This window comes from Chlamydotis macqueenii, chromosome Z (genome assembly GCF_036417535.1).
Source record: "Chlamydotis macqueenii isolate bChlMac1 chromosome Z, bChlMac1.mat, whole genome shotgun sequence".
Taxonomy (NCBI): domain Eukaryota; kingdom Metazoa; phylum Chordata; class Aves; order Otidiformes; family Otididae; genus Chlamydotis; species Chlamydotis macqueenii.
Genome location: NC_141593.1, coordinates 27309927 through 27331682, shown reverse-complemented (window position 1 = coordinate 27331682; position 21756 = coordinate 27309927). Strand labels below are relative to the sequence as shown.

General features: G+C 38.9%; 1 protein-coding gene across 3 annotated transcripts in view; it reads right to left on the bottom strand.

Moving 5' to 3' along the window:
• The window catches only part of DOCK8 (dedicator of cytokinesis 8), a 93658-nt gene that overhangs the window by 7082 nt on the left and 64820 nt on the right, over nt 1-21756 (bottom strand). For all 3 annotated transcript variants that reach the window (XM_086770997.1, XM_086770998.1, XM_086770999.1), the window contains 15 exons: nt 21476-21615; nt 20712-20881; nt 18951-19096; nt 18045-18227; nt 17233-17368; nt 16562-16649; nt 13870-13966; nt 11864-11998; nt 9821-9973; nt 8574-8732; nt 7694-7794; nt 7043-7235; nt 2049-2192; nt 1039-1170; nt 110-244 (listed from right to left, as the gene is read on the bottom strand). In XM_086770997.1, coding sequence (XP_086627123.1) covers nt 110-244; nt 1039-1170; nt 2049-2192; nt 7043-7235; nt 7694-7794; nt 8574-8732; nt 9821-9973; nt 11864-11998; nt 13870-13966; nt 16562-16649; nt 17233-17368; nt 18045-18227; nt 18951-19096; nt 20712-20881; nt 21476-21615 — 2112 coding nt within the window. The remainder of the gene's footprint in view (nt 1-109; nt 245-1038; nt 1171-2048; nt 2193-7042; nt 7236-7693; nt 7795-8573; nt 8733-9820; nt 9974-11863; nt 11999-13869; nt 13967-16561; nt 16650-17232; nt 17369-18044; nt 18228-18950; nt 19097-20711; nt 20882-21475; nt 21616-21756) is intronic.

Genomic DNA, 21756 nt, shown 5'->3' with positions numbered 1-21756 from the left:
GTTTGTTACTGATTTTTATATAGGAATAATACTATTAAAACAGTGTAGGTTCATTAGAAAGTGTAACATAACACTGGAGATCATATTAACACAATTATTTTTCCCTTACCTCTAATCTGTGAGAAATCTCAGGAAGTTTGGTAATTGCAGGCTCCTTATAAACAAATTCCTGTTCATCCAAGTCCCCAAATTTGGATCCATAGAAACCAACACGGAAGTAAGTTCCAAACATTCGCTTTTGACCCTAATTCATAAAAAGAAAGAGGAAATTTACAATTATTTATATTTTTATGTCAACATTGTAGCATTAGGATGCCTTTTTTTTTCCAACTGATGTATAAGAAAACCTATTGATCCTACATTTTCCCATATTTCAGAGCCAGTTCTATGCATTGTCAGTGCTGACAGATCAGAAGCACATATTCATGAAGGAAAGCATACAAAATAAGGAGACATTTGACTGAAATCTAACTTAAAATTTAGGCTAATCATGAAGTGACTTTTTTTTTTTTTAAAAAAACCAAACTATTATTTTTAATTCCATTGGATATATCTAAACAAAATAAAAATTTTGCAATGAAAATTGGTAAGAATTTGAAACTGCCTAAACTCAGCAATAAGAGTCTTCTGGAGAAAGAGAAGGAAAGGGGGAGTATGAGTGCTAAGAATTTAGCCAGACTTTTGTATTTCTTCTGTTTTATAATTGAAGACACTAGTTAATTGATGACAAAGTTATTTTTCTTAAAAAGGTGTGGCCAGGTGCAATCATGCATGCTCTTATCCTAAGTTTAGGCTGTTCAGCTATTTTTCTGTATCTCTAAACCAGTTTTATACTCAACTCTACTTTTTCCTACAGAGAGGATAGAGCTTCTTTTCACTGTAGACTACCCGTGGTAGGTAGGCCAAGGCAGATGGAAGATTTTTTTGTTAGAAAAAGGAAATGGGTCTATTTCACTTGAACAGTTTTATTATCACATCTTAAACAAACAGTGCAACCCAGCAATGTGCGTTGCTAGCAGTGTCTTGCCTCATGAGTACCTTATTAATAATGCTGTCAAAGGCCTTCTGTAGCTTGCTGTGTGTCAAGGTAAGCTTTCTGAAGTCTCGATGTGCTTCCAGTATGGGGATGACAATTTTGTACACCTCATTCACTGTTTCATACAATCCCCCCTTGGGAGAAAAAAAAAAAAAAAAGGAAAAAAATAGAAGAAAATAAATGAGTCCTCATGCACTCTGAAAAGAAACTATATCTCCATTAATGGTCTGGCTGAAAAGGGGATTTATGAAACTCATCTTTTAATCTGCTGTGTTGCTTGTTTTAGCTTTCTAAAAACTATTAATAGTAAATAGGTAGTTCTGAGCTGCAAATAGCAAATTGGATCTAATTTTTATCTCTGATCTGTAGGGCTCTCAAGTCCAAATTCCTGTGCAAAGCACACAGTTTTTACTTAGGGGCTGAAAGAGTTAGAAACACAGGTGGGCTGAAGGAAATGGATTTGTTAAATATGTATGGTTCAGGGTAACTAGACCTGCATCTGAATAAAAGGAATCCAAATTACATCTGCAGAGATGCTAAATCATTATTATCTTGAGCACTACAGAAGTATGATGAGCTACTTGACTATTACGAGTGATAACTCATCATGACTCTTTACATGGTAAATGTAAAAGCACAGGAGTAACTATCACATGCTTTCTAAAATCTACAGTTTAAGCAAGATCTTTTTCTTAAATGTACTATCACATGAAAATACCAACCAAAAGGTTTGGCTTCTGCCTGGGACAATCACTTTCTGCTGATGCTGCCTGTATTCTGCACAGCACAGGTGGATATATGGCTGAGCTAGGCAACCTGAAAAGCCTAGCTTAGCCAACCTGTCTGAGGCAGGGCTGGGTCAGCTGTAAGATACGTTTCTGCCTCTTGTCGTTTGCAGTGGGGCAGCACTGAGGAGCCTGGTTTAGCCTGTTCCCTCATGTGCAGGAAAATAAGCTATAGATCTGCCCAGATAGCCCCACTCCATCTCCCAGTGATTCTGGCCCTCACTCACCGTGCTGAAGAGCTCTGCTGCTTGTTCCAGCAGCCCTACCAGGCCACTTTCTGAGAAATACCTCCCAGAACATATACCATCTTCATCTGGAGACAAAACATCATCTGAAACAGCAGATTCCTCCAGCAGATTGGATGAAATGTTCTAAAGTACATTAGAGCAGAGAAGTCAGAAACCTAGATCAATAGTCTATCATAAAGACCAAGGCAGAACCAGTTCCAACATATTTACACGATGGGGAGAAGAATGAGATTATACAAGTGCAGACAGGGGATAAACAGTTAAATTCCATTTAGAAGCAAATGTAACCTCATAAATCTGTGCAGATGGCAGATCAGGAGTTTCGCTACAAGAATCCTAAACTTTCTTGCCTCAGGTTTAAAAGGCAGACTCCTGTAGGTCTCAAACTGGCCCCCCTCTGGTGTCTGGATTTCCATGGAGCTGCAATGAGCTCAATCTCCCATGTCACAGGGGTCACAAACAATATGCCCTTCCCACTCCTAGTGCCTGGGAGTGGGAAATTCCAAGCTGCACCCCGGACCTCCTACCACCTGCTTGGAGAAGCTGAACTTTCAAGTTGTTGATGTGACTTTTGCAAGCAGAGGAGAAGTAGGACACAGACAATATTGCTCTAAAAGCTACAATAATTGAATGCTGCTTCTCGTGTCAGCCTCTGCCATATTACACCTTAATCCTGCAGAATTTACTGTTTCTTGTTGAACTTACTGACCTTATTGTGTGTTTAAATAAAACTAGATAAAATACAGTGTCAGTCACTTTTTGAGATTCTAGACATGAAAGAACATGTCTACAGTGCTTCAGGATCCCGTTGAATAAACAACACTGAGTCAACATAAAAAATTCTATAATACATAGAAACACATGTAAATTAACATTAAAATATGTGTACATACAGTATGAAACTAGCATATGTAGCTTTCAACATCAGCAGAAATGCTAAGTTTCGATCTGCTGGTAATTAAAAGGAGTTAATTTAGTGTCATAGTGTCTCACTTCAGCAGAAACTGTCAATGACAGTCCGTCTGAGTGCAGGATAGCTGCCAGCTGGCTAAAGCTGACTCCTTAAAGACATCTTTATAAAATGGGAGAGACACTGAGGGCTGTTACTATTGATGAGATTTCAGACAAAGAATTGGCACCAGACATCACTAGAATATGAGACTTTCCCACTTGGGTTTTGTGGATGTATTTATTTAGGTGAAATTTACTCCAACCATGCTGCCATCACAGTGCACAGCCTGCACCTGATGTCAGCTCCACCACAAGTGTGATCACAAAGCTCAGGACAGCATTTGCAGGAGTTAAGAATATGTCTGAATTTCAGCCACGGGGAAAACTGCAGCACTTTTTAGCACACTCATGCCACTTTTTACCTACCATTCTCATTAAAGATAGTGACTTCAACCAGAGTTAGCCTCCCTGGCACATCCCTAGGGCAACTCATTCAACCATGCTGCAGCTCAGTTTCTGGTTTTCCCTTTCTGTAACAGTAGTTGTTAAGGACTGTTGTTTCCACAGAACGGCATGTGGCCTGTTTTCTTTTTTCTTTTTTTTTTCAGCAACGAGAAAAGAGTTCAGAGGAGAGGTTGATTTGTGAAAGTAACCAAGAAAGTTACAGACACCAATTATCTCTTCTTTGCCTTTAAACTTGTAATAACTAACGCCAGGCATGTATTTCCATGTTTTACAGTCCACATACTTTAGTTGGAGTGAGCCTTCATGACATATTCCTGCTGCCTGCATGATCTTTTTTAAAGTGGACATGCCTTACCCACTTTTTGCCTTGATCTACTTTTCATATCGAAGAATTCCCTATGTGCCCTATATGATAAAGGCAATACACAAGTTACCGTGTATATCATTGGCAATTATTTTGGACCTCACAAGCCCAGTTTTCTTCAAGGAAAATAAACACTTGTGTAAACTCAAGGGGCTTTACTGTGATCCCCAGCCCTTATCACCATATTGGATATGGCTAGGGTAGTCTGCAAACTAGATCTCCAAAACAGAACAGTCAAATTAGGCTACTGCTGAGCCCAGGCTAATTAACCTTCTAGGAAGGAGCTTCCTAGTTTTCCCCAAGTCAAGTCTGCTTTGCCCGTAACGGTAACTTGCATGATCTCTCCCTGTCCCTATCTCAAACCTCGACCTTTTGTGTTATATTATCTCTCCCCTATTCCCTTGGAGGGTGGGAAGAGTGAGTGGGAGACTGCGTAGCTTGGTCCCAAGTGGGGCTAAACTAGAAGTAGCTTTAAAGTCAGTCCATATCACTTGCAAAGGGGATTCAGTGTAAACACAGATTAAGCTCAAAGGGAATTTCATCAAAAGTGATCCTGTTCTGATTTCCAGTGATAGTTTTGATTGCACATAGGGAAACATATACAGTTTTGTCTACCACAGTATAGGGAAGTGTTACCCTATGGACAAACAGTTTTCTGGGAGTCACTGCAGAAGGCCTAGGTCAACTAATTTAATCCTTTGTTGCCTCATTTTACTTTTTTTTTTGTAAAAAGGAGACTACACTTGCGCTTATCCAGAATAATCTTTTTTTTAATACACATTATTATCACCCTCAATTCCATAACTGTTTATCACCAATATTAGTTGATTTCACATCTGAGCTAAATGAAGAAATGGACACAGAAGAGTCAGTAAGTGAGATCTGGAACCCCAAGCAAAGCCAGGACAATCTGAGTAGCGTGTCTCTCTTTTAACAAGGTCAGCCGAACAAGGTCTTCACAGGCGCTACAAAACACAAACCTGTTTGTAAAGAATGATGGCTCTTCTCTTGAAAAGCTTTGTAAAAATGCAAAGTGTTATTATAGTTAATTATTGTTATTGAGCAAACTGAAATTGAAAATTATGGTGTCAGATAAAGTGTTGTGCAATTTGGTTTCTGGTCATTAAGGCATTTCATTACCTCTCTCCTATGGAGCAACTATTCCTTTGGCAATCATGTTGAATGTTTTACACAAGCATTTTGAGGAGAGAGGTTGATCTGTTGCTTTTAAACTTCTAAGGTTTTGCTTGCCTAGTGCCTTGTAGAATAGACTTCAGTTCTCTAAAATAACTGGAAACAGATTAATTCATGGCAATCTGCATGATCTGGGAGCAACGGAAGGACAAATTGCATTAGCGTCAAGTCTGCGAGATTAAAAGCATTCAAGACAGCCTGGGACCAGAATGACATTGAGAAGGGAATGCAGATTTCACCTATGTCTAAATGATGAATGATAGTGTGTAACAATTAGGAAGGAAAGAAGAAGAAAACAGAAGTTTTGAATGGGAGACAGAAGTTAGAAAAGTATACAAAACTAATTAGGGATGCAAAATGGCAGAAGTATAAATCCACAGCCAGAAGTTTAGCCAGTAAAAAGAGTATATAGAGCTATCTTAAGAGTAAAGGAATTTAAGAATAACACTAGTCCATCACCTGATTGCTAAGGTGGAATTGCAAATACTAACGTCCAACAAATTAAACTCAATGCAAAATGCCAAGGGGTTCAATTGGGTTCATGTTTACTATTCTGAAGGGAAAAATACACAAATGGTATGGTTATTTACTATTCTGAAGGGAAAAAAAATCCCAGGTGGTATGGTTATATCAAGGGATGATGAATCTAGACTTAGCCTTTTCAGAATCACCTGGACCATAAAATGTGCTCCCTCTGCAGTTTGAAAGAGCTAAGCAAAAGGGTATTCAGGCAGTGAATACTGAGTTGCTGTATCTTTTATGAAACTGGGGAAGTTCCACAGGATGAAATAAGCTTTCAAGACCACATTTTTTTTTTAAAAAAAGTAAACAAGAGGAGCAGATAGTGGTAGGTTTTTCCATCTGCATCCAGGACGAAGTGGTGGAAATATTGATACAAAATTTTACTAAAGAAAAAATTAAAGGTATTGTAATTAATATGAATCAACACCAGACTACAGAAACCTGAATCTTTCAAAGACATTACAATCTCATAAAAGCAATAATGCCAAAACAGTAGATGTCTATACAACATCTGAGTTGATTCTGCAAAACATTTCCACTAATTAGACGGAATGATTCATAACCATTGCAGCAAACACTGTGTAAATGAACAATGGTCTTCACTGGGCTTAGAGAATAATGATAAAGGAGGAACTATCAAAGCATGGGAATATTTTAAGGGTTCTGACATTTCTAGTTTTAATAATGTGTGAAAAAAAACCCCAGTAAAATCACTGGATTTGCACATGAAGTCAGTTCAGGTAAGGCTAACCGAAACTGCATAGTCTGATAAAGTACATGTAAATATCTGCATTTCAAAATGTCTAACTCTAACAAAAAAAAAGAGTTATGCTTTCAGCTATGTGATATAGAAAAGTGAAAAACAAACCCCAAGAAAACTCTCTGGAAAAGATCAATTACAGAGTAAAGGGCTCAACAGTGCCAAAAGAACCAGTGGACGCTCTGGAGAAATAAATTGAGAGATACTTCTAGGCTTAAAGAACTTACGGGACATTTTTACTTGACTTTGATGTGACTGCGTATACACTATGGTGATTGTGTCATTCATCAATCAAAAGCATGTTGGCAAGTAACTGGGGGACAGTCAAAGGATTGGAGAGCATGCCTAAAAGAACTGAGTAGCTCCAATTACCTAGATTATGAGAAAGAAGTTAGAAAGATGCATCTGTCACAGCTGATAAGTAACAGCCCTAGGAAAAGGCATGTGATAACAGAGGGATTCCACTTAGTAAACAAGGGATTTCAGTATCCAATTGCTGGAAATAGAAGCTAGAGACAGCCAGATACTAAAGTACCAGTTTTCATCAGTAATCACAAATTATCAGAACAACCTACCAATAGTGGTGATGGATACTCTGCCATTGTAACTTTTCCTCCCCATACACGCACTTCTACTCAGCTTAACACAAGAAGGAACACACACATCAAAACAGACCATCCCTGACTATGCTGTCAGAGGATGGGAGACTTTTCTCACCTGAAAGCTGACACTGCCCACTGGGAGATAGTTTCGATCTTCAAGCATGCTGAGGTACTCTGCCACCAGTGCTGCAGCATGGACCAGACACATGGCTGCTTCTGTGTAGCACTTCTTCTTGGTGTGCTTCTCTGCCATGTTCTGCAGCCAAGTCAGCCTCAAGTCGGGTGATGTCTGGTACCCTTTGGCAATTCTAACAACATAGGGCAGAAAGAAGGTGTGAACAACCATTTCTTCTCAAATAACAGGAAGAACCTTTATAATTCTCCACCTGGGTTGAATGGAAGGAGACATCTCTGTCTTTTATTTATTTATGATTCAGTAACCACAGGGCAAAAGAAATCATTAGGCAGGGGTAGACAGGACACACAGCATCTACGAGGAGAGTAAAACCGCTGAACCCAAGACTCTTCAGTATTCATCAGTCCCTGACTCCTACCCTTGCCAAAGTCTGTGCCCACCTCCCAGTGGCCCCACTGCAACAGGCTCAGTCCTGCAACCTGGGCCCCCTGTGACAGATCAGCTGTGCTGAAGTGGGAAAGTAAACAAACAGAAGAGCTAAAGGGTTTGTCCACAGCTTGTTCCTAAAGTGAAGTTCTTCTGCTCCGCCCACTGCAGAATTTCCTCAGTAGCAATTCTAAATGGATTCACCTGTACATGAGATCCATGAGCATCTCTGGATCTTCCTGAAATTCCCTCATTTTCACTGTATCTGACAGGATGCTGTTCAGATTACACAGCAGCTCCTCTACCTGCAGTAATATAAAGATCAACATGCATTTCTCAGGTGTTCATATTTTCCCTTCTAGAAAAATAACAGCATCTCTACCAGATGATGTTACTGTCTTTGAGTCCCTCTTACCCAAGGAAATATCAGGATGTTGAATTGCTACAAGATATGTTTTTCCAACTCTATTCAATGCAGCAAAGACTGCTGACATAGCAAATCTTATACACACATTTTAATTAATCAAAATAAGCTGGAGTCCTTGGATCTGTTTATTTCTGAATTTGAAAAAAAAAAACTTATGTGATAATGTTCAGCTTTAGTTGATCTATGATCTGATAATAAATCTTTTCATAAGACTTCAGCACAAACCAAGTTACTGTGAGAATATTAGCAAAGTATCTGACAGTCATCTGAAATGTTTTTCATTATTGCTGCTGCCGCCTTATGAATTGAAAAAGGGAGAGAAGTTTCCATGGTGTCTGAAAACATAATGAATCAAATTCCATCTTGAGAATCTCTTACAGGGTACAGTTTCTGCTGGGGTCTAGAAGAAAGCTGTACGCAAAGCTAAGAGATTATTCACCTGAAATATGATTTCCATGGAACTTCCTAAGAGTTTATTCCATGGAATTATGTCCTCCACTTTCTCCCCACTTACGGTTGTGTTAGAAATAAACCCATGCAATAACCCCTACATCCTTATTTTCATTGCTTTGGAACACCAAGATCTATGACTTGCTCCAAGCACACTCCCATGTGAAAGCTCCTGATAAAAGCCACAGATGTTATAAAAGGCCTGACCTGAATGGGAAATGGAGTTGCCTGCATATCCACATCTTCCTCTGCATAGGCTAGGATGGTTCGTAAGGATCGTCGAAGGAATTCCTCGTTAAACTCGGGTGATTTGCCAACAAGAGAGGCTAGTGACATGGTCACCTGCATCTTCACTCGTGCAAAATTCTTTCAGAAGAAAAAACAAAACCATGAGAGAATAATGGCTGCACTGCACCATGCATATCAGTTCACATATCTCTGCCTACTATATAAACCAAACCCACTTTCTCCTGCCCACACTGAGTGCGTTAAACTCATGGCTTACAAGAGTGGCCTCTGGTGCGTTAAAGCCAGTCCTGTTATACCTGGTTAAGCCAAAGTTCCCTAATTCTGACATATTGGTACTTTGGGGCAAGAATGTACCTTGAAATACATATGCTTGCTTGAGACAAGGGCAAGTCAGAAGCACTTCTATGCCCCTCTGTTCAGGCCAGAGGGTGTGTAGAGCAGGCCATCCACAGAGAAGAAGAAGAGGAAGCAAGACAGGAAAAATATTCTAGAAACAACTCTTGGAAGCAAAGGCTTCTGAGGGCTTCACATAGTGATGCACTATGCCTTGCTCATCATGGTGTCTCAGAGACATATTTTCCTCTTGCAAAGCCAACATCTTTTACATATTCAAGGCTTCTAAAGTAACAACTAGGGAAGAAAATGCTGTGCAAGATCAGATGGTATCCAAAATGCTAATGCGTCATGCTAGGACGTTGTGAACCTACATGCATAACATATGTATTTTGCTCCATGTATGTGGTAAGAATCAGAGCTTAGTCCTTAGACAAAGAGGCTAGCGAAAAATTCTCACTATACAAGCATATAGTAGTTCTACTGAGGTTGTAGTTGCATTAGAATAGAATTAGTCTAAGTTTAGGCAGTTCTGATGTAGGAGTGAAAAAAAAACCACGTGATAAAATTAAGAATATTGCTTATGCATTATACAGTCCTTGCTATCAGAAGCTTAATGCTGCTGCATTTGAAGATGCACTTACAGGTGTTGCGGAAAAAGTCATATTTTCCTAAACAAAATAATGAACAATTACTAAAACTACTTCCCCTCTACACTTCTAGCACTAATTCTGGCTCAAACGTGTGAAATAGTTTAACATATGACTATTTATCTGCAGACATGTTCCATTCGCTATCACAACTTCAGTTTCAATTTCAATTGACCACAAAAAAAGGTGGCACAAAACATACTGCAGTTCTCAAAATCTTACACTGGTAGAGCTGAAGCTGTATCTCATGAGGAGATAAAGAGTGGCACAGGCTTGAGTCCGTGTAATATCAATGCTGCTACTGCAGTGATGGAGAACTCTTTGACACAAGTCAGCACACTGTTCAACTTCCTCTTCAAACAGGAAATCTCCAAACTAAGGGAGACAGAGAAGAAAACATTAATTACTTTGGTTTCTGGCCACTAAAACATCAGTAGTTGTTCTGGTTTTGTTTGGTGAGGGGGGGCTTAAGGTGGTAGGCACAAAAATGACAGGATACAGACAAAGACTAAAGTTTGCAAAAACTCCATTTTATCTTTTTTTTTTTTTTTTTTTAATTTATTTGGACTTCTGATTCCTGTGACACCATGGGTTCCCTTTTCAAGCTCTCCTGCTGGGAAGAAGGGTTTGAAAGCAGTCTTTGTGTTTAGAAAAAGAGTGGCAGAAAGAGAGAGAATAAAAGGTTTTTTTTCACAGTCCCATGGCTCCAGGAGCTTTTGAAACCAGCAAATATGGCAAAATTCTTAGAAACATGGAGAGTTGCTATTTTCAGAATATATAATTGTTGATGAAACATGCAAATACTTCGTTAAATATAAGAAGCAATTACTAGCTTTTTGCATCAATGCCATACCCTTCCCCAGCCCTCCAGTGTCTTCTTCCCCCTACTATGTGCCACAAAACATCCATTGCCCAGCTTTCATGCCAGATCCTCCTTTACAGTGTCTCCACAATGCATCTAGCAGGCAATAAACCCAGGGGGCAGGATGTCTGTCCTTAAGAAACTCCCAGTGCAGATAGCACAGATGCACCAGTACTGTATGTATATACATAGGATTGATAAAGGTGTGTGAGCAGAACACAGGATATAATTTCTCATTTGCAGGTCCATTTCCCAGTTCTCAACCTTTCTTCACTCCATTATCTCACTGGTTTACGTCTAATTTATATTACAAGCCTGCTGGCACAGGGTTCTATAATTTTTATTTGTAAAATAACATCTATATACCTACACTGTAATAGAAATAATTGGAATGATTGCTTCATAAAACACAGGACTGAGTCAGCTTAACTAGAAGATCTATTTCAATGAGAGTAGTGATTGCTTCACAAAATTCATTATTGTAATTGGAAGTTAGCTTTCAAAGATCAAGTACAATGAAAATATAATTATGAGTTTCATAACTACTCAGACAGCTACCCTGTAATTAGGCTTTGTCAGCCATTCTGCACTTAATAGCAGATAGGCATTAATTGGACAGGAGTATCCTGTTTCTTATTTGCATTTTAGAATAGTTTAGGGGAGAATAACATTTCATGGATTCTTCCTTTATGGAACTGCTTTTCTTTGTAGGAGAATAAATCTTAAGCAGATTTTAGAGAGTCCTCATGAAGCACCCAACCCATTATTATAAAAATGTTGGGTCAGATTCTGTCCTTATATAAATTTTTAAGTATTTTATTTTTCTATTGATGATACAGAAATGGAAGAGAGTTTAGGATTTGGCTTAGTTTTCAGGCAGAATGAAGATGAAATCTGTCAACATCTTAGAATCTACCTAGAAGTTTGGAACCTATCTTAGAAGTAGAAACCTAGAATGATTCCCCTGATCTCTGATGAGTTAGCTTTGATTTCTCTGCTGCCCAGCTGGTTGGAAACCAGTCTTGATGGTACAATAATTTAAATTTGACTTTATGAAATCTGTGCAATCCCTGGCATTCAGATTCCTAATTAAAATTGGAATGCATTTGAAATATAAAGGGTGGAATTTTATACCTTCTAATCAGTAAATCTTCTATATTTAAGAGTAGACTGCTAAAACCACAAGACTATTTAGATTCAGTTTTCCATCTTGTATGGTCAATGAAATAACCTTACAACAGCTGTAGAAGTCCCTTAACATCCCTATAGATAGGCATTTGTATTTGCATATGCAAAACATATTTAATGAATGCCAAAGGAAAAGTGGTAAGTGAATGCCCAAAGCTCTGCTGCTCTAACAACTTGATTGGAAGCATGAAAACAGAAGCATGTCAAGAGCATACCTTAGCAATGAGGGCTCTGAGTGTAGCAAAGCAGTGAGTCAGGTAAGTGGTGCTCTGATCACAGCCAAGAGAATTTACCAGGACCTTTAAAACTCCTCCCAAAAGATTGTCTCTGCACTCTGCCGCAAAGCTTGCCTACACATGAAAGAGAAAAACAATAATTGCATGAAGTAATTCAGCAATGAACTGACACACAGGAACTGAAGTTCTCCACTTCTGTCCATGACATACATCAAGGAGTTTAGAAATTGCATTTTTTTCACTTGTTAACATTGGCTTCAGAGGAACTCCAAAGCACTTTTGTAGTGATCAGAAGACAGAGGGGAAAGTGTCCCAAACATTTCTTAATAATCACAGATCCTCCAACGTATTTTTAAGCCCAGCCAGCTTCTGCAGTGACTCTTGAAGCTCTGTTCACCTTCTGTCCAATCTCTCATGTACCTTCAATCAGGAAGTAATCCTGTGGTGAGCAAGCACCATCATTCCCCTTGCCTCCTCGTGCTCTGATTTCCTGGGCACATAGGCTAAAGAGGCATACTGGTATGCTCTGATCAAACCCACAACCCAAACAGTGGGGAGACTAGGTGCTATGAGTAGTGTTATGCAAAAATCACGCCCAGTACCACGAAAGTCTAGCAGTTAAATGCTTTTCTACTAACAGGTTTTCAAGAACGAAGTTTTCTCCTCGCTATCTATGAATATGCACATTGCTCCAACAGTAGTATTCCCATATCCATGAATTTGGAGTGTTTCTTCTAAACCAGGAGACCATGTTTAAGCAAAGTCAACTATCATGGTTCCACTGCTGTCAAAGGACTTGTGAAATTTTACTGCGTTTGACTTCTAGAAGTTAAGTAAGCTCTGCACATTACACTGCTCTAGGGGGGCATATAGCTTTTCAGAAGGACTCCATGCAGGTGGAAGATACTTTCCTGCATGGAGCACTCTATGAGAGTCAAGGTTAAATCCTTTTGTCTCACCAGATCATATATGCAAGTATGACCAAAGGTGACCCAATAATTAATTGGGTTCCAAATAATTAATGTCTTCAGACACATTCCTAGCTTAAGTTAAGATTTTTCTTTCCTCATTCACTCCAAACTCCTGGATCATAGTAAGACAGTGGAAATGGCTTTAAACAACATCTACTGAAAACAAGGTGGTAGATTTCCTTTCTTTCACAGTAGTGCAATGCTCTGCAGTAGAAGGGACTTGTGGCAACAGCATAAGGCAGGCAGCATTTTCATCTTTGGATTCATTCTTCTTATCTTTTTTCCCTTAAAGATTAGACAAGTTTACAGAAGGTCTTTAATTAAAACATTTTGCACTGCCTAAGAAACAAAAGGAGAAATTGTCCAGGTTCCAGCAGGGACGGAGTGAATTTTCCTCAGTAGCCAGTGTGTATTGGATTTTGGAAGTGAAGAATGTTGATAAACACTCTGATGATATGAATTGTTGCTAATGAGACCAAAGACACTGTCTGGCTTTCCAGGTCTCACTAATGTGCAGGTGCAGGAAGCTGGGAGGGATACAGCCAGAACAATTGACCCAAACTGGCTAAAGAGAGTATTTCATGCCATAAACGTCATGCTCAGTATATAAGTGGGGGCTGCCCAAGGAGGGGGCATCTCTGGCATCCCTTACTCTCTCTCTTGCTGCTTTGCTTGCTGCTTGGTTTCGTTTCTGTGATTGCTGCTCAGGATGAGCTATATCAGTCACTGGGACATTGGGTGATGAGAAATTGTGTGTTGTTCATTTTGCATATTTTAGTACCCTTATATTCTGCTATTATTGTCATTTTCCTTTGCTATTCTAGTAAACTGTCTTCATCTCAACCCACAAGTTTTCTTTTCTTCCCAATTCTCTTCCCGATCCCACTGGGGAGGGGGAGGGTGAGGAATAAACTGTGTGATGACTAAGGCTAAACCACTACAGAAATAAATCCTGCTTCCACTGGCTCCTAAGGGAGTGAGGATTGTTACCAAGCCAGCTCTGCCATTGCTCACCTGGATGATGTTCTCTTGCATATCAAGAATGATGAGGTTAGCTTCAGTTGCCAGGTTTCCACTGATCAGAGCTTCTTGATCTAGCTCAGCTTTTGTCCTGCAAAAATGAGTTCTAATTAAAGCATGCAGAGATTACCCCAAGAGTTAGATGGCCTGCTGCTTAAACAAAGCCAAAATACAAACAATGTGATTCTGAATGATCCTGTAGAAGCAAACTATGAAAATAATGTTCAGAGATGTTTCTTAAGAACTACAGAGTCAAATGAGGAGAGCTGATATCATAGAGCAGAAATTCCAAAGGGAACACCTGAAAACTAGGCCTCTGAATAGTTCAAATAGATACTTCTTCCTTAAGAGCAATCTGTGTAATGGCTACTCTGCCCTTGGTATAATGTTTAATTCTTCCATCAGCTATGCAGTAATTTCTAAATCCATTGCCTGTAGCAGGACACCAAAACTCAAAACGGAATAAAAGGCAACTGATCTAATACTTCCAGGAAAAAAAAAGTAAAAATAGCAGGCTTGGGCAAAGGAGAAATTTCTTTAATGCCATAGGAGCAGTGTTTAATGAAGGCAATTTAAAATTTTGATTCTTGAGATTGTTGGCAACATGAGACAGGAGGTCCAACAGCTGTGGGGTCAATATAGGAGTGCCCCAGGCCACTTAAGAGTAGACTAAAACATTTATAAAAGACAGAAGGTGGTGGTAAGGCTCTTAATTGAGATGATGGTACTCTCTTAATTGAGATTTAAGGACAAGGTCTGGAACACAGCTCCTCTGCAGCTGAATGCTCTAAGCATAGGTGCAGGTCCTAGCAAAAGTGTATTTTCACAGATCTTTTCTATGCCAGAAACACAGACAGGAGGTTTTATTATTTTTCCTAAACTGCTCAGAAAAGGGCTCTTGGGTGGTCAGAAGCTACTCTCTAGAGTCTGAGATTAGAGCTACTCTGGCTTGGGCTGAAGTTCTTAAGGTGCATTTCTATGGCTGGAGCAACACCTTTGCAACCAAACACGAGTGACTTCAAAATCTGCGGCTTTTCTGCTACGTTCACTTACATTTTCTGCCCAGTGGAGTCTTACCCAAAATGAAAATCAGAAAAGTAAAGAGCCACCCTTTTGTGCACAACCAGGTAATCCTGGGGAGGGCTAGGAAAGGAAGTTAGAGCAGTCATATAGTTATAAATTACAATGACTCAAAGCAATGAAGAACAGAAGGGCCTGCCAAACAGCTGGTGCTATAATCAAGCCAGGGATTGCTAAATATGAGTAAGAACTGCACAAATTAAACAAACAGCACAGCTGTTCGAACCACTTCCACCGACCACTCAGCCTTGCACATTAACCATGCTGTCAGATCCTCTCTGACACCACACTTAGCTTGTAACTGCAACTACAGTCCCAAAGCATGCTGGGCTCAAGGAGAAGTAGGCTGACTGGTGATCTGTGCAAAACTGCTGTGCCACGTATCGTAACACCTGCAAACACCTTACTTATGGGACATAGATGCTAAAGGGATACAGAAAAGATGAGAGCAAAGATCTTGCATACCACAGTAATGAATGATGGGTAAAACAAGAAGGCCTGGACAGCATACTAAGTTTTACTTATGTAACCAGAAGGTTTTTTTTTAAATGGTTTAACTGAACTACTGTAAAGACATTGTAAAGCTGCTGCTTGAGGACTGTTTTATTCTGATTTCAATGAAAATAGCTAGGAAAAAGTAAGCTACTTTCAGGGCAAAATAAGAACATCCACACAGGATCTGCACGTCTTCCAATCTAGCACAGAAGGTGGAAGGATTCCTTTTTTAAAGTTTGGATAAATTCCAAACTAACAATCTCGTGTTAAAAAACATATATGATAATCATGGATAAGTGCTAGGCTACAACAATGCAGTTGCTGCATAGCACACGCCAGCATTCTTAGTTCAAATTCACACATGTTAAAGGACATCACGACAGCCCACAGCAGCCGGACTGGTGAGAGGCCACAGTCTCTATCATTTGTCCATCTATCTATGGACAAATGATACATTTCCTTTAGAGAAAACCAACAAGCTCCATGCTTACAGGAATTTAGCATATACCATATAAAAATGCTGTCAGCAACACAAATCATTCCCGAAAATAAAGTTTTCCATAAAACAAGACAGTGACTTATCTACTACCATACAGTAGTGATAAGGTGAAATGTACTGAGACATCATAACATAAAATCTGCAAAAAGAAAAATATTCACTACAGAATCACCTTCCCCTACTCCTGCTAATAACTTCTCAATTTGATCATATCACACCAAATCCAGCTCAACTGATTTAATGTGGCAAGACTTACACCACAGTACTGTATACAGTGAGGAGCCATAGCAATATTTGGAGCAAGCCTTTGTGAAGTATTTGATACAATTTGTTATCAATAACTAGTGTTTACCACACTGCTAATCAGAAGGAAAAAATATGAGGGTAACTATTTAAACTTCTCATTCAAATATTTGTGTTCTTTTTTTTTTGTGTCATAGCAACAATTGGACACTTATGCTACATAAACATTTTCTTTCTTTCTGATAGAAAAGGGAAAGGATTGAAAGTGCTGATTTTGTACTAAAAAAATCCTAGGAGAAAGAAAAAAACATAAAAACCCCAAACAGCTTGGTTCTAATAAAAATAATATATGTTTATTGAACGACTTACTTATCCTGTCTCTCATTTGCCTGCCGCCAGTGAGTCTGCTCCTTTCTCCAGCGCAGGTTTTCATTCAGCCCTGCTGATCTGTCATTCCCTAAAAGTGCAACATATATCAGTGAGATTAAAGTGGAACAGGACACCTGAAGTCTGATAGCTCACAGAAAGGAGATACATGTCTGTAGCAGTCTGTCAGAACTAAAATAATTCAATTTCATAGCCCCAGGGCTCTAGTAAAAGGACAAGACCCCATCATTTTTTTCATCCTGAATTTTTAGAACATTAGCTTCCTTACAGATGTTTTGAATAACCAAAACACAAATTAATCCATTTATTAAATGAAACAGCCTTTTTTTTTTGCTATGAACAATTCGTTCTTATTGATAGTTTCGACACCATTACTTGGCTCTTGATTAGACAGCAGCGCAATTCCTCAGAAGGTTTTAAAACTTCTTAGCTGGCTTAATATATACCTTGGCCTAAGATACACCTTGGGTAGCTGAAAGCTAATAATATTTTTATCCATAGCAAAACCAAGAAAGGTCTGCAAGGGACAGGACTGTGGGTGAAAAATACAAGGATGAAAACAGGGAATCTGCATAAAACCCAACAAACTCATTTATGTCTACAACCTCTTGAGATCCTCTCAAAAGACATAGAGGGAGAGGGGTATGAAGTACCAGCTGGTGTTCTGCAGCGCTTCATCATTTCTCCTCTGGCTCCTTCACCTCTCAGCAAAGCCTCTTCTAATCGGGCCTTAACGTCTCGTGACTTCTGAAGTGCTTGGGTGCTAACTTTATCTGAGCTTTGCTTGCCCTGAAAGTAAAGTCAAAGCAATCAAAACCAATGCCTCCATCTTTGGACCTGAGTCCAAATTACATCTTCAGAACCAGACACAGCAGGAGAGACCTGTAAATGGGGCAGAAGGCAATGAATATGACTGACTAACATATAAAGGCTAATTAAATGATGCAGATGAGCAAAGAGGTAATATATGTACTGCTAATAAACACAAATATGTAGCTCAGTGCTAGAGAGAGAGAAATTAAGTTCAGAGAAAAGTTATTTGATCCATTTCAGACAGACCCTATCACAGAGAGGAGTCCTGATGTCCAGTCCCAGTTCTTAACTAAAGGACCATCTACCACAACCTCACTTTGAAATGAGTAGAGTGTAAGAAGAACAGCTCCAGTACTTACGGAAGCTGCCAATATATTGCCTTCCAAAAACAGCCCTCAAATCTCCAGGAAAAGGAAAATAAAAAAAACCATTTAAGCCAACTTCATAGGGCTTCCTCAAAAGTTTTGCCTGCATTCTGCTTGAAGGCTAGCATCAGTTATTTTATCTGAATTGATCTGTTCATTTGTAGCATAGATTAGACAAGAGCTAATTTAAGAATTGTCAATAACAAATCTTCTCTGGAGAGCTGGAAGACAAGAGAAAAAAAAAGAAACCAAAACAAGACAGCAAAATCAGGCCATGTTTCACTTACCTTGTACTCAAAGCATGAGACACAAATGAAGAGGAGGTCTAAAATCCTGTTCAACTGCATGGATGGGAGGTCTGCAATCCATTTCTGTATTAGATTCTGATCAGCATTCTTCATGATCCAGAGGAAACAGATCAAAAGGTTGCGAGTAGTATCAGGACCTAACATGGCACTCTGTCTGTAGGGCTAGAAGCAGACAAAGTAAATGTCAGTTGAAAGAAGAAAAAGAAAAGGGAGGTCATTCAGATGAAGTAATATTATTTAAACTTCAGCAAAATAAAATCTCAGGACTGGACTTCAGTAAGTTTAACCACTGCCAGGTAATATTATATTTTTTTAATATATGTGCATGTAACTAGTGACAGGACCAGTTGTATGCATGTGAAAGACAGAAATAAGCACAAGAGCATTGTTTGCTACAATCTTGTATTTTAATTTCCTTAGAGTAATAGAAAAAGATTCTACAGCTGTTTGGTCCCCTCTTACCACGCAGTTGTGTCAGCCAAATTGTACAGAAGATAAAAACCACCATGAAGAAAGAGATAAAGAAAAAGAAGGATCTTGAGTCCTAGATCCATGGATTCAGGCGAGACTGGGACTGGGAGGCAGTGGGAGAGTCATAGTGGCATTTGCTAATCTGGAAATGAGTCTAGGTTGGGTGTAGAAATGGAAATAGACATGTGTGAGAAAAAAATGGAACTATTTACTGTGGAGGAGTAATTAAATGACTAGAAGAGAAGAGAAGAGAAGGAGATAACAGGAGGAATATGAGGCATTCTTTGGGGCTGGAGGAAACAAGAATGCCATTTCTCATGACTGTAGTTATTAGCCACAAGAAAGCATAAAAGGAGAAAAGCAAGAAACAGAAAACAGATATAAGAAAGGAGATTGGCAGAGCACTGGACATACCAGGGACAGCAGAGATACTCCAGAGCTCCTGAGGTTGAACTGATTCCCTGCAATGGCAAGGGCCACATTTTGATTGATTGCACCTGCAGACTCTTGTTCTTCTTCTGGGTTTCCTGTGCGTCCCTTTCCACTGCGGGTATCTGAAACTAGATTTGAAACATCCCATTAGAACTTCAGGAACAATCCAGTCACTACCACTCACATGTCACAGTCTTCTATCGGGCTGTAACCGAATAAAACAACTGGCACCTCTGACCCTGAGACTGTTGGTCTAGCTGATGTACTAAGCAGTGAAAGAGGTACAGTATTAGCAAGACACATTGCAGCCATCTGCAAAGGCTGCCAAATTGTTCAAATAAACACAGGGAAGGGATATGTGTCCAATAAGCTCCAGGTGTTCAGAGAAGCTAAACTAAAAGCAAAGGCAGTAGCAAACGTGAGGTTGTCTCTGAAGTTCAAAGCTAAGCCAGCACTTCATTAAGACTTGGAACCATCCAGTTCCAGTTCGTTTCAGGCAAGGATCAACACAAAAGCCATACATGGGTTTAGTGATATTCAACAAATTATGTAATTCTGCTAACAGCTGATAGCTATCGCTGCCTGCTGGCTAAAGAACAAGTTCAATTTCAGGCATCTAGATGCTTCTATTTCCTGCTAGTTCTTGACATAACTTTCAGCAAAGTTATTTATACCTAAGTTTTGCATAAATCTCCTCTGATTCTACGTGTCCATTTTGTGTTTTGCAAGTCCTATTTTTCAAAGAAGCGAAGTGACTAGCCAGTTCCACTGAGTCCAGAACAAGGTCAACAGCCCCTTGTGACAGATACTCAAAAAGAAAAACATTCTAAAACCTAGTCATACTAGTACACCTGGGCTTCCTCATAATGTCTCCTTCTCATCTGCTTTATAAGGATAATACTTAGATTAGAAGAACGGAGTGAGATCTGATTAGCCAATGTATTAGACTGAAAGTGCTAAATAATGCTTTCATAGTATTAAGTTTTTTGTCCAGATGTCTAAACACAACATATTTTCAGAACCAGTGCCAAAAGTATATTATTCAAAGATTATACATTTTTTCTTTATAGCCTTTATTTTATCTATGGAAGCGAAATGTAGTTTTCCAAGTGGCAAAGATCTACTAACTTACAATAAAATGCAAAAATAGCTACTTTCAGCAGTATTATATGAAAATAGATGTGGCAAAATGCAAGGAAATAGCTTACATAATGTTGTTTTAAAAGGCTTGATGATGTAGAGCAAAGTTTATAGTTACAAGAGATAATATTTTTTTTTTCCTGTGTGATTAATTACATTTTCCTGAGATTAATTTTGGTATCATGTTAATATCACTAAAGAGCAATAGAAAAAGATAAAAAGAATATAATCTAATTTGTTTAATTGTGATGTAGCATGATGACAGCACCATTCTTTTTTCTTCCCTACTGTCTGTTAAACCTATCTGTATATCAATATTTCTTGCAGACCTTCCAGACTTTATTTACAGAATCATAATATTCACACTAAGAGATGGGCAGAATTATTACAGATACATCTCTGGTCTATCATTTGCTCATAAAGTGAGGACATTTTAAGTTTTTCCTGTCTTTAAAAATCCAACTTACTTCTAAGTAAAGAAATATTCAACCTTACTAGACTGTGGGGAATTTCTGCACTTAGTGCAATCGCTTTTATGCTTGAGAAATTGCTTAGACAAGTCACTTTAAGAAGCTGAAAAATACAAATGGAAAAAGATCTTACTTGTAAAATCATGGAGTTGCGGCAGGGAATCCAAAATGATACCAACCAAAGGGAGGTAGAGAGCTGCAATTTTAATCTTCACCTCTTTTTTTGAGCAACGTGGGTCTAGGTCATGGGAACACAGCAGGCTAAGGATAGCATTGACAGCTTTTCTTTGCACCTTGCTAATCCTGTTAAAACAAAAACCATCCATAAGCTCCATTAGTGGGTCATGTGCAAATTATTTATAAATCAAAGATTTAAGAAAAAAATGGAGGTGAAAGAAACAAATTAAAACACCAATATTCATTAGATAATCTCTTTCATTCTAAGCAGAGACTCATACTCCCTCCAAAAGACAGCTATCTTAATCTTCAAGCCACTCCACCACAATCAAAGAGCACCTAAATCTTTCAAAATTCCCATAAAAATTTAATACAGTGAAGAGAGGTGTTTAAAGAAAAGTATCAGACTCTGGCAAAAGTTTAGCTAAACTCTTAAGCTTAGACAACGGCAGAGGTGTTTTAGAGAGAAGAGCAACTGAAATTTCAAGTTGTGTCCTCAATTTGTGTATTTAACCAACACTACCGGAACAAATAATATATTTTTATTCACTGGGACCAACATACTGCAGATAAAACAATGACTGGGTTGTCTCTACATTACAGAATGCATCACTGAAAAGAGTAGAGGAAACAGGACTGGGCTGGAATTAAACTATCACCTTGCCAAAAGTAATAGTATGACTTGATCCCATTCTAAAATCTGCAAATTGGGATACTCACCCCTCGCTGTCTGCATCCAGCGCTGCTGCCAATTCAGTGAAAACTAAGCCAGTCAGAAAGTGCTGCTGACGGTATTCAGCTGATAGGTCAAACATACCAGCGATTTTCTGGTCCTGGAAACTGGAGCAGGAGCTAGAGTTCTGCAGAAGTATTTTAGAAGTGTTAAAGAATGATCACTGAAATCAATGCTTCTTAAAGAGGCTGTAGTCACAGTTCATGTAGCTAACAAAAAACCTCTACCAGAGCAAAAGCACAGACTTTGAAAGAAGGCTGGGCATCTT